The sequence below is a fragment of the Tetrahymena thermophila genome (genome assembly GCF_000189635.1).
Source record: "Tetrahymena thermophila SB210 genomic scaffold scf_8254811, whole genome shotgun sequence".
Classification (NCBI taxonomy): domain Eukaryota; phylum Ciliophora; class Oligohymenophorea; order Hymenostomatida; family Tetrahymenidae; genus Tetrahymena; species Tetrahymena thermophila.
Window position 1 is genome coordinate 783,667 of NW_002476567.1, and position 15,901 is coordinate 799,567.

Genomic DNA, 15,901 nt, shown 5'->3' on the forward strand with positions numbered 1-15,901 from the left:
TAGATCTTAAAACTAAATTAACAGCTTGTTTTCAAATATTTTAAGGTTTTTATTTTTTAAAATATTTTAGGAAACTAATAATATTGATATCACTTTGAGCTAAATCACAATTTTATATAAAAAAATAGGTTTAAGTTTAAGGAATGAATACAAAGAGTAAAAATCTTTAGTTTTTAATTTCTAACAGATTTGTAAAAAGGGCAAATTAAAACTTCTATTAAAAAATTTGAAATAAAATAAAAAAAACATGATAAAGTCATTAATTTTAAAAAAATAATGAAACAAAAGTAAATAAAAATATTTGAAAATTAAAAGCTAAGTTGAAGTATTTATGTGATAGATATGTTACTTTATAAATTTAGTTTTATCTACTCTAAATTAGGAATAAATTACTGATATCAAATTGTTTTAAATTTATATTTGGCTGGTTTATGACAGAGATTTATTTAAAAAATCATATAGATAATTACAAGTCACAATCTTGCATATTTTAAAGAATTCATTCCTATTTATTTATTGATTGATAACTTGTTTCATTATAATATCCAATAAATTCATAAATTTTCTTTAAATTGAAAATTAATTAAATTGATTATTTATTTCACTACAGTAGAAAAAGTAAATAAATATATTAAAAGGATTATTTATACTTTCAAGCTTAGATTAAATGAGTAGCAACAACATAAACGAAAGGCTTTTAACTTCTACTATATCAAACAACTCTGATGCTGGTCATTTAGGTTTTCGTCAAATCTATTAAGTAAGTATTATTTGAGAAATTTAATGAATAAAGATTTTAGCAAATGATTAATAAATAGTCAAAATAATACAAATAAATAAGCATCAAATAACCATTTTTTAACAAAAGATCCCACAAGAAATATTTTTTTTAAAAATTATTCATAAAAATGAAATTTATTTTATGTTTTTAAAGAAAAAATCATCTAGCTTTGCTTTTTAGTAATTTTTAAATGATTTTTAAAGTAAAGTAGACCATTAAAAAGACCAGCATTCATAGTAAATGATATGACAAAAACATTTATAGATTTAAATAAGTCTTATATATATGTCGGCGATAACTCTAGATTTTAGCAAAGAATCACATGGATACTTTCATTTGTAAGATAAAATGTTTATTTAATATTGAGCTAAGCATTCTTTTCTAAATGATAAAATAGTAATGGATATTTTATAGTATGCTAGTTATGATTTCACCGATCATGTTTTAGTCTCCTAAATTTGAATGCGATTATTATAATCAAAACACATATGTCACCTGCTAAGAGGAAGGAGTGTGTAACATTATTAACTCAGGAAAGGGAAAATTTAGAATAATAGATAAAGATTAATCAATTGCATCTGAATTTGACTTGTATTGCGATAAAGCTCCTTTAGTCTCTATAGCTCAGTCTATTATATTTGCAGGTAATAAAAACACAATAACTTAGTTAAATATTAATAAATTAATTCTAAGAATATTATTAAGATATATAAAAAAAAATAATACAAAGATTCATAGATAAATAGATCATTTTTAGGATAAAATTAAAATATTTTCATTAACAAATTTAGATAAAATATTTGAAAATTTCAAGCTTATAAATTAATACTTATTAAATAAGGTTATTTTGTTGCTGGTTTAGTGAGTAGTTGGTGTTCAGATAGATTTGGTAGAAGAAAAAGCTTTTTAATATCTATCATAATAGGTAGTATAGCCACGATAGGTATTGGCTTTTCTTCAAATATCAATATGGTTATGGGACTCACTTTTCTTGCAGGTTTTGGCATGAATGGATATGAAACTATTATTTTGGTATATTGCTCTGAGATTTCTGGTATTTTATATTACATTATTTAGTCCAAGAAATCAGAGTTATTTTGTGTTTATAATAATTTTAGAAAGAAGATTTAGAGACATATCAGTTACAGTTCTGTAAATTATGTGGGCACTTTCATAAGTTCTGTAGCCTACAATTAGTGGACTTGTTGAAGAATGGAGATTAATATATATTTTTTGCATAGGTCTTCCACTATTATTAAGTGTTGCTTTAAGTTATAGGTATTTTTGTGAAAGTCCTCGCTATTTAGCAAGTAGAAAGAGATATTACGAAGCAAGAGAGGTATTTAGATTTATCAGTGCTAGAAATAATAGACCTCCTTATGAATTTCACTTATATGAAGAAATAGATGATTATAACTCAATTGTAACTTAAATTTAAGATAAGAATAATATTTAAGATCCTTAGGAGGCAAACACAAGCTACATTCGTCCTTAAAAAGTTTTTTAAGATGAATTGTAAAGATAAACAAACTTTTTAGATCTTGTCAAATCTAAAAAAATTATAAAGATAACATTGGTTATGTGCTACTTTTGGTTTACAAGATATTTTACTTACTTTTCCTTGCTTTTCTCAATCAGAAACTTTGGTAAAATAATCTTTTAAAGATATCATATTTTTAAAATTAACTATAAAAAGGTGATGAACTTTAAAAGAACTTCTAAATTTTAGCTATTATTGAAGTATTATCAGCTTTGGTCAGCAGTAATATTTTATAAATTGTAAACATTTTCTAAATTAAAAATTAATCAATAATTAGTACCCCTGAAGTTAAGATTAACAAGGAAAAAAGCTATAAAGCATTCTATGCTTATGATGATTATTTTTTCATTTTTTTCAGCTGTAATTGAGATCCCTCCTGAGTGCAGATATATAGGAAGTTTTTGTATAGCTAAAGAAGCAGTTATCCTATTTGCAATTGTAATTAACATATTTGATTAATAGCACAATCGATTTAAAATAAATATTAATTGAAATAAATAGATTCTTAAATTCGCTATAGTTTTCTTTACTGTAATTTTGATGACATACACAAGTGAAGCTTTCCCTACAGTATTAAGATCACAAGGCCAAGGTATTTGTATGATTGTTGGCTCTATAGGTAATTAATTCATTTTTATATTTAAGTAAAAAATTAACAATTAATAAATAATTTAGGTAGTAGTTTGGCTCCTTTAGCATAAAATCTGGAAATTCATCCATTATACTTTACAACAATTTTAGGATTCTTTGGATATTTATTAACTTTGTCGCTTGATGAAAATCAAAATATGGATGATTTCATTTAAGAAAACTAACAGCAACAATAAAAATAAGATATTCCCCTCTAAGTAATTAACCCTAATAATAATGCCCCTCAATGATGAATTAATGATTTAACAGCTATTAATAAAGCTGTTTGTAATTTATTTAGTTTTTATTAACGCATTTGTAAATATTTCTTTATATTTATTCATTATTCTCTCAAATATAAAGTTGTTAAATCTATAAATTAGTTAAAATATTTTTTATGTATATTCTATGCTTAAAGTATTTGGAAATAAAAGAGATAAATATTAGAATTATTTATTTATTATCATCTATAATGTAAAAAGAAAGTTTTATGAGATATCAATTCATTCAAGCGCTGGAAAATAAATATAATTACAGTAATATTATCTTATTTAATTTTCTTCTTCTCTTTCATTAATTCTTAATTTACCATAAAAAATAATTATTTAGATAAATTTACTCGTTTTAATAAAGGCTTAAAATATTTAATGATTTTTAGTAAATATTTTTAACTCAAAAAATGAGTTAAGTAAATATTTTATTTATTTTATATTTAAACAATTATTATAATTTTTACTTAAAAAAAAGCAATTTATTTTAGAAAGAGTTATTTCAAATATTTATCATTCTATATGTAAGTAGATATAATAAATTCTATAGAAAGAATTTAAAGTAAAAGAACGGGTGTATTGATTTTTAAATTTGATACTTTTATTAAGACTTTATAATAAAAAATGAATAAATAAAAATCTAATAAATTTCTAAAATTTAAATAAAAAATGTTAAAATTTTAAATATTTAAGTATCTATCAACGAATAGGTTTAAGCAAATTTTGGTAAATTACAGATAAATTTAATTAATACTGCAATCTTGGTAACAAACTCATTTGCTTATTACCAAAGATATCATAATTTTAAAATCCTTGAGATTAAAGAATATTTTTATAATCACAAATAAATTATACAGACATAACCTAAATTAATTATTAATTTTAATGTATTTATTTGTAAAAATATTATAACCTTAGTGATTAAAATTGAATTTTTTTAGAAGTTATTTCCCAAAAAAATTCAATATATACACTATTTTATATGATTTTAGATTAAAATTCTATGTTTTTGATTAAAAATTAGTTTGTTATAAATAACTCTACGAAATCTTAAATAACTTAATGAATTGAAAATTTACATTGATGAGTGAGTATCTGATGAAAAGGAATATTTTTAAAACTGTAGATTAATTAACTTAATTTTGAATCTTATTTTATAAGTATGTCACTGGCCTTTGAAAATAATTAAGTAGCTTTTCTGCTTTTAGCGTATTTACTTTAAATTATCATGCTTAAAAGTATCAAAATGAGTATTTCTTCAATACTTATTAATTTATAAAAATTAGAAATTAATAAAAAAATTTTTTTTACTAAGATTTTATATTATTAATTAAATCGAAGTAGGTTAGTCTCATCAAAAATATAAACAGTAGTAGAGTAAAAAAATTTTAAATATCGAATAAGGAAAGAAAAATAAGCAAATGAACTAAGATGAAATTTCTTCCATAGTAGACGAAGATGAACAAAATCAGTTAAAAGAAGAATATTCCATAGAATTAATAGAAAAAATAGATGAAGGTTCATTTGGAGTTGTATTTAAAGGCAGAGATATTTAAGATGGTTCTTTGTGCGCAGTCAAAGTAAACATTTGAACGATTAATCTGAAATACATGTTCTTATTCAATCTTAGCCATATAAAGAAATAAAAAGAAATATAAAAAAATATTTTGCTCATGAATCTTCTCATTAGTTAATTAGTTTATCATGCTTTTTTAATCAACTAAACATTTCTATAGCTTTGAAATGGCAAATATAATTTTCTATTAACAATAGGTTACTCAAAATAATAAAGAAAAATATACTAGTATTGAGACATCTATATTGAGAGGTTTAGACCATCCTAACATAGTTAAATTTAAGAAGGTAATTCTTTTAAATAATGCATTTTTAGCTTAATCAACACACTCAATAAATTGACCTCTATTAAAAGCTTTATAAATAGCATACGAAGAAGTTTAAGATATAAATTCTTTGTTAAGCAAAAAAGCAAATACTTTTTAAATGAAAAATGTTAGTCAGCAAGTATGGAAAAGAAATTTATAGCCTTATTTCATATTCACAGATATTTAAAAAATAAATTTTTTATAGACTTGAAAAAAAATTATTTAATTCCCTTAGCTGTATCGAAATTTCATGAAATTAAATTAGATAGATAGATTTACAGACAGACATATATATTTTATTAGTTAGTTTTAATAAATGAGTGTTAATTTTAATTTGATTGAATACTAATAAAGCATTTGTATAATTTTTAAAATTAGTTCATAGAACTCGACTCAAATAAATATATAGTAATGGAGTATATTGGATGCGGAACACTGCAGCAATTAATTGAAGAAAGAAAAGCAAAAAATAATCCTTTTAATTAACAAGAAATAAGTGTGATAATGAGCCACTTGATGTCAGCACTTAAATGTATGCATGAAAATAATGTTCTTCATAGAGATATAAAACCAGGTAAGAAGTTACAGTAGAAATTAAATATAATTCAGCGTTGAAAGATTTTTAATTAATTACTAGCTATTATATTGACATAATATTGTTAATTTACTTTTAATTAAATATCATTAAATTAGAAAATATACTTCTTGGAAGCAAAGAAGATTTATCAAAATTAAAATTATCTGATTTTGGGTTATCTGTTAAGTATTAAGATGGAGTACCTTTTAAGTCATACTCTTAGAAATGTGGAACAGTCATATTTATGGCCCCAGAGATTCTAGCTGAGAAATAATACTCTAAGGTAATTAATTTTCCTTTTGAAAATATTCTTTATATCTAAAAAATGATGATTATGAACTAGTAGTTTATTATATGTTAGAAAATTCATGATTACCTAAATTATTTATTTTTTGAATGCTATGATCGAGTTTGAGGTCTAAGAGATTATAAAAAAAAGAAATTTGTTCTCATAATCAAATGAAGTTGATGATGAAATTATCTCTAAGCCATTCAATTTATTTAAAAATAATAAGATATTTCTTATACAAATTTAATTTTTTTCTAAATTAATTAATTAATTAATTATTATTAATTACATTTAGCCAATAGATATATGGAGTTGCGGAATAATCCTTTATATGCTATACACAATGGGAAAGCACCCCTTCAAGAGTTCAAGCATTTCAAGAGAAGAATATATAAAAAAAATTATCAACTTAGATGTATCAAAAGAAGTATTAGATGAAGATGACTTCCCATCAGAGTAAAGATTTACAATTTTTAAAGCACACAATAATATAATACCCTCTAGTTTAAATTAAAATAATATACTTAATTTGATGTATTTTTTTTATCATTGAAAGTCTGGCAAAAGATTTACTTTTAAGGATGCTGAATAAAGAACCATCAAATAGATATACAGCTAGCTAGGTTTTAAAGCACCCTTTTATTACTAGAAAATTAAACTCAAGTATCCCTTTAAGTTTTTAAGAAAGTGCAAGAGTTTTTCAAAACGAAAGAAAGCTATCTTAGGTATTTAATATTAAATGGCTAAAAAATCTATTAAAATTAATTTATCCTTTAATTATAAATAGGCAATTAAGGCCATTTTAGTTTTGAAATACATTTAATAAAAATCAACAAAGTAGACTGAGAATTCTATAAAAATATAACCTCTAAAGATAAAAATGAGTCCATAGAAATATAAAACGTTTGACGAAAAGGACTCGCCAGCGACTGAAAGATAAGCAACCAGAAAGACATTCACTAATGAATAGGATTTATATATGGATAATATGAACAAAAACTATTTATAAATGGATTCCTCCGTAATTAAATATTAACTTAAAGATTTTTTATAAAATTTTAATATGTAAAATATAGCCTAATTTTGACTTAAAGAGAGCAGAGGACTCTCCAGCAAGAAATATTCGTTTAAATGTTGCCAAAATAAATGAAAAATCGAATGCAGCAGAGAAGTTAACTAATAATTAATCTTTTAAATTTAAGCTATAAATACCCTTAGATCATAAAGTGAATAATAAATTTTAGATTGGATAAGCAAAATCCTAAACAAATTCACCAAACCAACCAAATTCATCATAGAGCAAGGATAATTCTCCATAGTTGATAAATTCTAAATAAATATAATTGGGAAACCAATAAAATTTGTAAATATCAAATAGCTATTCAAAATTCTATGCTGAAAGTCCGAACTCAGTAAATTAAAAAAATATATAGTTGCCATAGATTAACAAAGGATAAAATAGCTTACAATCTACACCTATCTTCTTTGGTAAAAAAGATAATTAAAATTTATTTAATTTCGGAAACTAATAAAACTAACCTAATCAAGCAAAAATGTAGTAGAATTAATAAAAGTTATCAGCACATGCACAAAGAGCATAAAGACCACAATAAAATGGTGGTGTTTAATTAATTTCTCATATAAAAACTAATTCTTTATAAAGACCAATATAAACTCCCATTAATACTTAATCAAACTAACCTAGCTATACAAATTTATCAAGTACCTCAAAGCAAGTAAGAAAATCGAGCTAAAATTTTTAAATAAAATTAGTCACCAATCCCCATAATTAATCAACAAATTCTGTAAATATTAGTGCTTGTAGCTCAGGTAGCCCATGTTTAAATACATCAAGTGCAGGAGTGAACGAAAATAACAACAATAATAAATAAAAATAAGAAAAGTAACTATCCTTTCATAAGTAAAGTTTACAATTATAGTAATAGCAATCTAGAGAATCAGTAAAAACTCCTAATAGTACTTGTAGTAATAATAGCAATAATAATTCTTCTACTACAGCTAAATCAAATTCAAGATCAATACCAAAAAATAACTCTCAGCCAACTTTGCAGATTTTAGATTCTCGCCCTAATACTAGATAAAAAGAAGGTTATAAACCGAGTTAATTCTCTTCTTAAGCAGGTATCAAAGATTCTGATCTCAACTCACCATAAAAAAGTATTTAACAAATAGCTAATTCTATTTAAAGCTTTCCACACAGTTAGTAAATATGATTATTTATTTATTTAAAATTAATTTTATTTTTTTATTTCAAAGGAGAGTTTTAACTGAATCCAGAAAGGTTATCTACAAAGATTCCTTTGATTTCTTAGAATGTGAAGAAGACATATGATTAAAACGAATTTTTAATATCTTCACTTTTTTAATTAAAATTTGTTTAAAATATTAAAACAAATAAGTTTTAACAAAAAGTAAAAATGAATATAATTTTTTACAAAAATTGATAAATTAATAAATTATAAATTAAACTCTGAAAATGTAATAGTTTTCAATATAATTTAATTTTGGAACAATTTATTTAACTGAATTATAAGAATTATTAAATAAATAAATAAATAATTATCGTATTAACTACTTATAGAATAAATTTTATATTTGTTGTAATAAAAATACTATTTTAATAGAATTTTCTAACTTAATAATTTTCTAATTTTAAGAATTATTTATTTTTATTAACTATAGTATTATATATAATAGTATTGGACTTTTAATAATATAAACAATAAATGATTTTTAATAAAATGATTAAACAATTAAATGCAATTTATAAAATAATTAAAAAGATCATTTTTTAAACAATTTTTTAATAATAATTAAACAAAATTTTAATTTGTATTGAAATTTAAATAAACCTAATTCAAAAGGAAAGAAGTAGATGATCGAAAATATTTATTGTTGAATTTTAAATAATCATTGATTTAACTAAATAAAATATTTTTTGAGTAAAGTAGCTTAGCTTATTAATGATTATATTAAAAAAATAAAATAATACCATAAAAATATTTTTAAACTAAATTATTTTATTAAAAACTAAAATTTAATAAAAATTAGAATTAAAATAAAATTAAATAAATCCAAATAGGTCCAGTAAATTATTAAGAAGTAAATTTTGATTTCTTTGCTAAATTATAAAAAACATGCCACTTCTAAATTTTTATTTAAAATATTCAAATGTTTATTCATAATTAAGACTAAAACCTGTTAATTAAGTAAAAAAATAAAGCAACCTTACTTTTAATTTTAATAAATTTTTATAAAATTTTTTTTATCTTTTTAAGGGAAAGCACTCGCTGTTTTAGATTATAGGAAGAAGCAAATACTTTTAATACATAATTTTTAATAATAAGTAAAGGAGACATATAGAATTTTATCATAAAATTTAGTTTTATGTCAATCAAATCTAAAAAAAGAGGGCTTAATAATAGCTATTCAACTAGTTTTTTAGCAGTCACTTAAGTAAATGGTTTTTAAAATAGCAATTCTGCTGCAAAATTAACTTTACCTGCTTTTACAACGAACTCAGCTCAAAAATCATCAGGAATTTCTTTTTATTCTCATAGAGGTTCTAGTATAGGTATGGAACCTAGAAAAAAGAGAAATTTAGGCGTTAATATGAATAAATTAGATTTACCAGATAGGTTAGTATAGCAAAAAGAATTATTTAATGAAATGAGAGGATGGTTTACATAAGTTGGTTAAAAAAAATCAACATCTTATTCTTAATAAAATACAAGAAGGTCATTTAATTAAAGATTTTAGCATACATAAAATAGCTATTATCAGCCTAATCACCTCAGCAGTTCAATGAATTAAAGCGATCAACTAGGAATAGATAAAAAGAAACCAAATTTCTATGATCATAAAAATATTTTTAGAGTAAAAGATTTCAGTCAATTAAAAAACAATGAAGAAAAAATTGCATAAAGTATAGATGATCCAATAACCATAGCCTAACGTAGATAGCTGATACAAGAATTTGAGATGAAAGTGTAACAGTTTTTAAAAATGCTTAAAATAAAAAAAGAACTTGGTGCAAAATCTCATGAAAAATCTTATAAAACTGTTCTGTAGTCTATGGGAGGTTTAAATAATTTGAATATAAATTTATAGAATAGAGCTCCATCATCTTAATCTATTTATTAAAACCAAAATAATATAAATGTTACATAAAACAGTGCTTAAAAGGAATCGTAACATTCTAGTAATTAAAATTCAAACAGAATGTAGAATATTAATTTTTTTAATCCTAATATATATCCTTCAAACCAAGACTCTATTATTTCATAAAATGCTTAGCTTAAATAAAACAAATAACAGCTAAACTCTTCTCTTTAATAAAACACTTAGCAAGAATTTAACATAAGCAACGATACATCATTGATGTCTAAAAATAACATTAATTAAAACAGTGGATACAAGTAAGGTAGCTTTATTGATAGAAACAAAGATATAGAATGGTAGTATAACACTTACTATTAAATTAATTAGCATCAATTCTAAGAGCTGTCTTAAAAGCAATTAAGCTTTTTAACAAATGAAGAGAGAGAATAATACTTTCTTGTTTTAAATCATTTTAAATCAGTGGGTCATCGATTTTAAGTTTAGGTTGTGGTACAGAACTAAAATACTGAGTAATTAGAAAATTTAAATGATGATTTGCAAAAAAACAGCATTTTACCTAGTATCAGCTAGAAATCAAAGATTTAGCCAAGCTAAGTTTCTAACTCTCGCTTAGCTCTTCATTAAAGACTTTAAGATTATATTCTCGAAAGATGCAGAAATTATTTAAATTCAGACAATACTAATTATGATGAAAAGCTGAAAATGATGAAGAAGTAATATGAGCAGATGCTTGCTAATTTTGATAAAAAGTCATATAGGATTCAGCTTCCACCTAATATTCGTCCAAGAAATTAAGATTTTAATGATTATTATATTTATGAGGACCCTGACTAATTAAAAGATATACAAAGGACACTTTAATCTCTTGCAGAAGAAAACTTTGGAAGTATGCTGAGTATTCATACAGCAAATAATGAATCAGCTAACAAAACTTAAGATAACCAGATGCTTATTGAAGACGAGTTAAGTATGCACTCATAAAAATTAGTAGAAGAACCAAAAACTCCAGAAAAATAGGAGACTGATAATGAGGAAGTCTCTGAAGAATCAAGCTACATTGAAACCCCCTATTCGCAAAAGAAGGCAAGAAACAAAATGAAATTTGAAAGAGCTTAAAGATTTTAATAAAATGTTTAAGAAGAAGATCCTTAACCATAGCCAAAACCTCCTAAATAAAAAAAGAAAAAGCCTCCATAGAATAATAAAAATATGGATGATGAAGAAGCTGATAAAAGGAGGAATACTATTGGCTCAAGTGCTTCAGATTAAAGTGATGATTCAGGAACAAATTTTTCAAAAACAATGAATCAAAGATTTAGAAGTGGAAGCTCAATTGATTCTAGTCCATAACCTAGAGTCAAGCAATCACCCTCCTATTTTAATAAAAAAGTAAATAGTCCTAAAACAAATAAGAGCGCATAAGCTAATGATAGTGAAAATGAAGATAAAATAGAAGATCCTCAAAACTTAAATGACAAAAAAGCTTAAGCTAGAAGTTAATTTTCAAAAAGAGCACAACCCCCTAGCAGTAATCCTAGCAAGAGAACAATAAAATCTATAAGCGAAGTAAATCCAGATAGTATTGATGGTGGCACTAAAGATAAATAGGAAGATTAAAGTGAATAGAAAGATCCAAACTCTCCAAAATCAATAGATTTAAGTCTCAGTTTTAGCTAGAACACTGGGAGAAAAGCAAGAAGAAAAAATTCAGATGACAGTGGAGGTTTTGAGTAAGCTTAGGATGATTTAGAAGATCTAGAAGACAGATCGTAATAATAACAAAATGATTTTTAAGGAAATTAGAATCAAAATTAAAATAAATCTTTTGATTTGAATGAATCCTTTGATTTAAATAAATCTTAATCAAAAAGAAATACTAATGATAACAAAAATCAAGGATCAAAAAAGAATATAAATACTAATTAGCAGGGAGGTAACAATAATTCCAAAACAAGCAATATGAAAGAAAGACCTTAATCTAATTCTTCAAATAAAAGTAAAGGCAATATGTCTAGTTCTTAAAACTAAAATAAAAATTAAACACCTAGTAGTTTTAGATAAAAAATATAAGATGAAATCAGAAGGGAAGAAGAAAAGGATAAAATCGAAGAAGACATACAAATGGAAACAGTTATCTTAGGAACAGGTTTGTTTGATAGAATTCTAGCAAACAATAATTATTTAGATTTTGATATTAAAAAGTATTATCCTTAGAATAAGAATAAAAATAGCTAACCTATTTAAAATGCGAAGTTGTAGAAAGAATAGGACTAGATAATATTCTAAAAATTCTCTTTATGGGAGTAAGAAGTTCATGAAGAAAATGAGAGCTATGGTCGAACTTAAGATGATATTGTTGAGTCTTTATTGAGAGTTCAAAATGATTACTTAAGCAAAAAGAATAAAGGAAATAATATGAAATCTTAAAAAACTAATTCATTCCATAGTTAAAAAATAAATACATAGTCTAATAAATCTGAAGTTTCAATTAAGAGGTCAGATTCAATTATTGAGAATAGTTAAATGGAAAGTTAGAGAAGTCCAAATTAAAGAGAAACTTCCTTTTTTGGAAATCAATAAAATTATACGAGAGAAAAATCAAACTCAAAAATTAGTGAAAGGAGCGTAAAAGCTAATTAAAACAGCCCTCCACAATCTCCAAATCTTAGCCGACTCAACTCTAGTATAAATAAAAGTCAAAGTAATGAATATTAATCCTAAATAAGCTAGATCTCCGCAACAGGAAAATCATACTAGTTAAATCTCTCTAAATTAGGTTAAAAAAATAGCAAGGAAATTTCATCTAATAACAAAAAGAAATTCAAAACTAGTCCTTCAGGTAGAGATACAAATAATCAATAAATAGTTAAAAATGATTTTATTAAAAACATTGAAAATTATGAGTAGCCATAATCTCAAGACTCTTTATCAAGTAATCAGTAATCATAAAAAGAATCCTCTGAAGAATCTGATGCAGATTAACTATGAAATTGTTAAAATTATACTTTAATCTTAAAAAAAACTTAAACTTTTCTATTATTTTATTTTATGTTTATATTTAGCTGTTAAAAGTTTAATAAAATGAGTTAAAATATTTATTTTATTTTATTGGAAGAATTTGTTATTATTTGCAAATAGTTAGCAAATATTTTATTTTAAAATAACATAACTACTGTATACTCTCTATATTAAGATCCCCCCCTATAATAAGATCCCCCCCTACTATAAGACCCCATATTATTACAATTTTTTAGTTTCAAATTTATTTTCAATATTTTAAACGAAATTCTTACTACAGTATATATCAAATATCTTTTTAAAATAGAGATTTTTACTAAAATACTTTAATAATTCAATAAAATCCACCAAATAATACTTTAACCTGAATCATTTTAAACTTAATGGCCAGTTTATAATTAAATAGAATTTATTCGATTGATGCTTTAATTTTTATAACTTATTATTTGTGCTTTTATAAAAAATAAATATTCATTATTTTACATGATTTGAAAAATAAAAGAATTTATTGATAATAAAAATATCTTTTTGACAAATATTTTATGTGGAATATAATATCTATAAATTTCAACTTATAAAACTATTTATTTTTTAGCAAACATTTTAAAGAAAATTTAAAATAAAAATTATTGATTCATTACACTTAATTAAATTATAAATCCTACTTCAATGCTTTATTTGCTATAATGCCTGTTTATTTTAATGATTTATATATTTTATTTTAAACTTACATATCAATTCTTATAAAAATTTAGAAAATTATATCCTACAATTTAAAAATAAAAAAAAGTACAGAAGATTTAATTCATTTATTTGTATTTTTAATATTTACTTGATTTTTTTTCTTCTTGGTAATCGTTAAAAGTATATATCTCTTAATTTTTTTATGAGAAATTCGACTGTATTAATTAATATTTTACTGAATAAGTTATTAGTTAATAGTACCAATCATGAAAAAATAGACTATTAATAAATATTTGCTCATTTACTTGCTAAGTAATTAAAATATAATTTGAGTGATCAATAAGAAAAAAATTATAACAAATCAATCAAATCAATTTTTAATCATAATAACAAACAGCTATATTTAAAATAAATAGAAGCAGTTGAAAGATAACTAAAGTAAACCGACATATTTATAACTTTTATAGATAAATAGTAGATACTATTTTTATTAATATATATGGGTGCTTGTGGTACAAAAGCTAAAATGCCTAAGAATGTAAAAAAGAGTAAATATTTTATTGAATTAATTTATTTCTACTAAGTCAGCATATTTTAAATATCAAGCAAATATTTTACAAACATTTATAAATAAAGTAAACAATTAACCCACAAATTAATAGTTGAATCAAGTACTTTATCATTTTAATTACTAAATTTTAATAATTAATTGATTCAAGTAAAGGAATATAAAACATTTTAATCTTATATTAATTATTTTTAGTTTGATGTTAATCAGAATTTTAATTTTAAATTTTTAAAATATTCATTTTAAAAAAAGATAATTAAGATAAATACCAAGAAAAGGAAACTAATGACAATAATCCTGCTGATTTAGAAGATTATGTTATTCCATAAGATTTTGAATAAAAGATTGAATTTCTATGTAGCCAAAAGTTTAACAAACATTTAAGAATGAGATCTGTAGATACAAACTTTTTTTACAAAGTAATAGTTGAGTCAAATATCACAAATAATCCAGAGCTCGAAAAAGCGATAATTAATGTTAGAGAAAAGATAAGACAAAAGAATGAGCAAATTACAAGAAACGTAGATAACAAAGGTAGTACTTGCATACAGGTGATTAGTGAATATCACAACAAAATCAAAGATTTTGATTTTAAAGGCTTATTAGCTATGATGCTGTAAGATAAATGCACAGATAATTAAATTCCTCCTTTGATAGAAAAAGTGTTAACAATATCAATAAAGTGTTTTTAAATAGTATTGTCCATTCTTTTATGCACAGACTAAGAATCTATAGAAAAATGGTGGAATATTAATAAAGATAACTAAAATATCACAGAAGAGTTTTTTGCAGAAATTTTAGATATTCATAAATAGCTATCTCTTAAAAATGAATAACATCAATAGGTTATTTCTATGCTCGCTTCTAGAAGAGTTACTAAAGAATTGGTCTTATTTAATGAAGACAAAACTAAAAATATTTCTTCAAATTCCAACAAACCTAACAGTAATTCAAATGTTGAAGAGCAAAATCTCAAAGATATGGCAAACTCATACTTAAATTAATTATATGGAGGAGTTCAGCCAAACGCAACAAGTCAGCCAGAATTAAAAAATGAAAATTCCCAAGATATAAAAAGCTACGTTTGTTCTTATCTGAAGAATCTATACTCTTAGAGTTATAAATAGCTCGAAAATATTGAAAATATAGAAAATATTTATGATATAGACTTAGAAACTAACCATAAAGCCCTTGATTGTATAAACTACTCTTTAATACCATAAAATGTGCAAAAAAAGCAAATGTATATGCTAAGAAAGGATTGAATTTTTATACTTAAATATTATCAAGATAACTAACTAACTACCTACCTCTAATTAAAAAATATATTTTTAAAAATATTATATTAAATTAATTAATTAATAAATTTTATTCACTAATAACCTTGAAAGAAATCTACATAATTTTTTCATATGCAATAAAATTAATAAAAATAATTCAGTATTAATTATCTGAATATAGTTGAAAACCAAGAAAACACATTTTTGATATCTAATATTAATCTATTTTGATTGTAATA

At 23.0% G+C, this 15,901-nt stretch overlaps 4 protein-coding genes across 4 annotated transcripts; all 4 read left to right on the forward strand. All coding sequences in view use genetic code 6, as the record gives it.

Moving 5' to 3' along the window:
- Window positions 1–667: 667 nt before the first annotated feature.
- Window positions 668–3,202, forward strand: TTHERM_00059420 (MFS transporter; the record flags this gene model as incomplete). The annotated part of the gene is made up of 9 exons (XM_001007674.2): window positions 668–760; window positions 985–1,119; window positions 1,179–1,425; window positions 1,623–1,835; window positions 1,900–2,427; window positions 2,478–2,543; window positions 2,599–2,759; window positions 2,823–2,940; window positions 2,997–3,202. The coding sequence occupies 9 exons, from the start codon at window positions 668–670 to the stop codon at window positions 3,200–3,202; spliced, it is 1,767 nt and encodes a 588-aa protein (XP_001007674.2).
- Window positions 3,203–4,518: 1,316 nt separating this feature from the next.
- Window positions 4,519–8,322, forward strand: TTHERM_00059410 (Serine/Threonine kinase domain protein; the record flags this gene model as incomplete). Its single annotated transcript, XM_001007673.2, has 9 exons — window positions 4,519–4,800; window positions 4,994–5,083; window positions 5,482–5,677; window positions 5,797–5,963; window positions 6,265–6,425; window positions 6,526–6,694; window positions 6,757–6,990; window positions 7,046–8,193; window positions 8,247–8,322. The coding sequence occupies exons 1-9, from the start codon at window positions 4,642–4,644 to the stop codon at window positions 8,320–8,322; spliced, it is 2,400 nt and encodes a 799-aa protein (XP_001007673.2). The 5' UTR covers window positions 4,519–4,641.
- Window positions 8,323–9,278: 956 nt separating this feature from the next.
- TTHERM_00059400 (hypothetical protein) lies at window positions 9,279–13,100 on the forward strand (the record flags this gene model as incomplete). The annotated part of the gene is made up of 1 exon (XM_001007672.2): window positions 9,279–13,100. Exon 1 carries the CDS (start codon window positions 9,378–9,380, stop codon window positions 13,098–13,100), a length of 3,723 nt encoding a protein of 1,240 aa, XP_001007672.1. The 5' UTR covers window positions 9,279–9,377.
- A 1,213-nt stretch (window positions 13,101–14,313) lies between these two features.
- On the forward strand, window positions 14,314–15,647 carry TTHERM_00059390 (hypothetical protein; the record flags this gene model as incomplete). Its single annotated transcript, XM_001007671.1, has 2 exons — window positions 14,314–14,362; window positions 14,635–15,647. 2 exons carry the CDS (start codon window positions 14,314–14,316, stop codon window positions 15,645–15,647), a joined length of 1,062 nt encoding a protein of 353 aa, XP_001007671.1.
- Window positions 15,648–15,901: the final 254 nt, after the last annotated feature.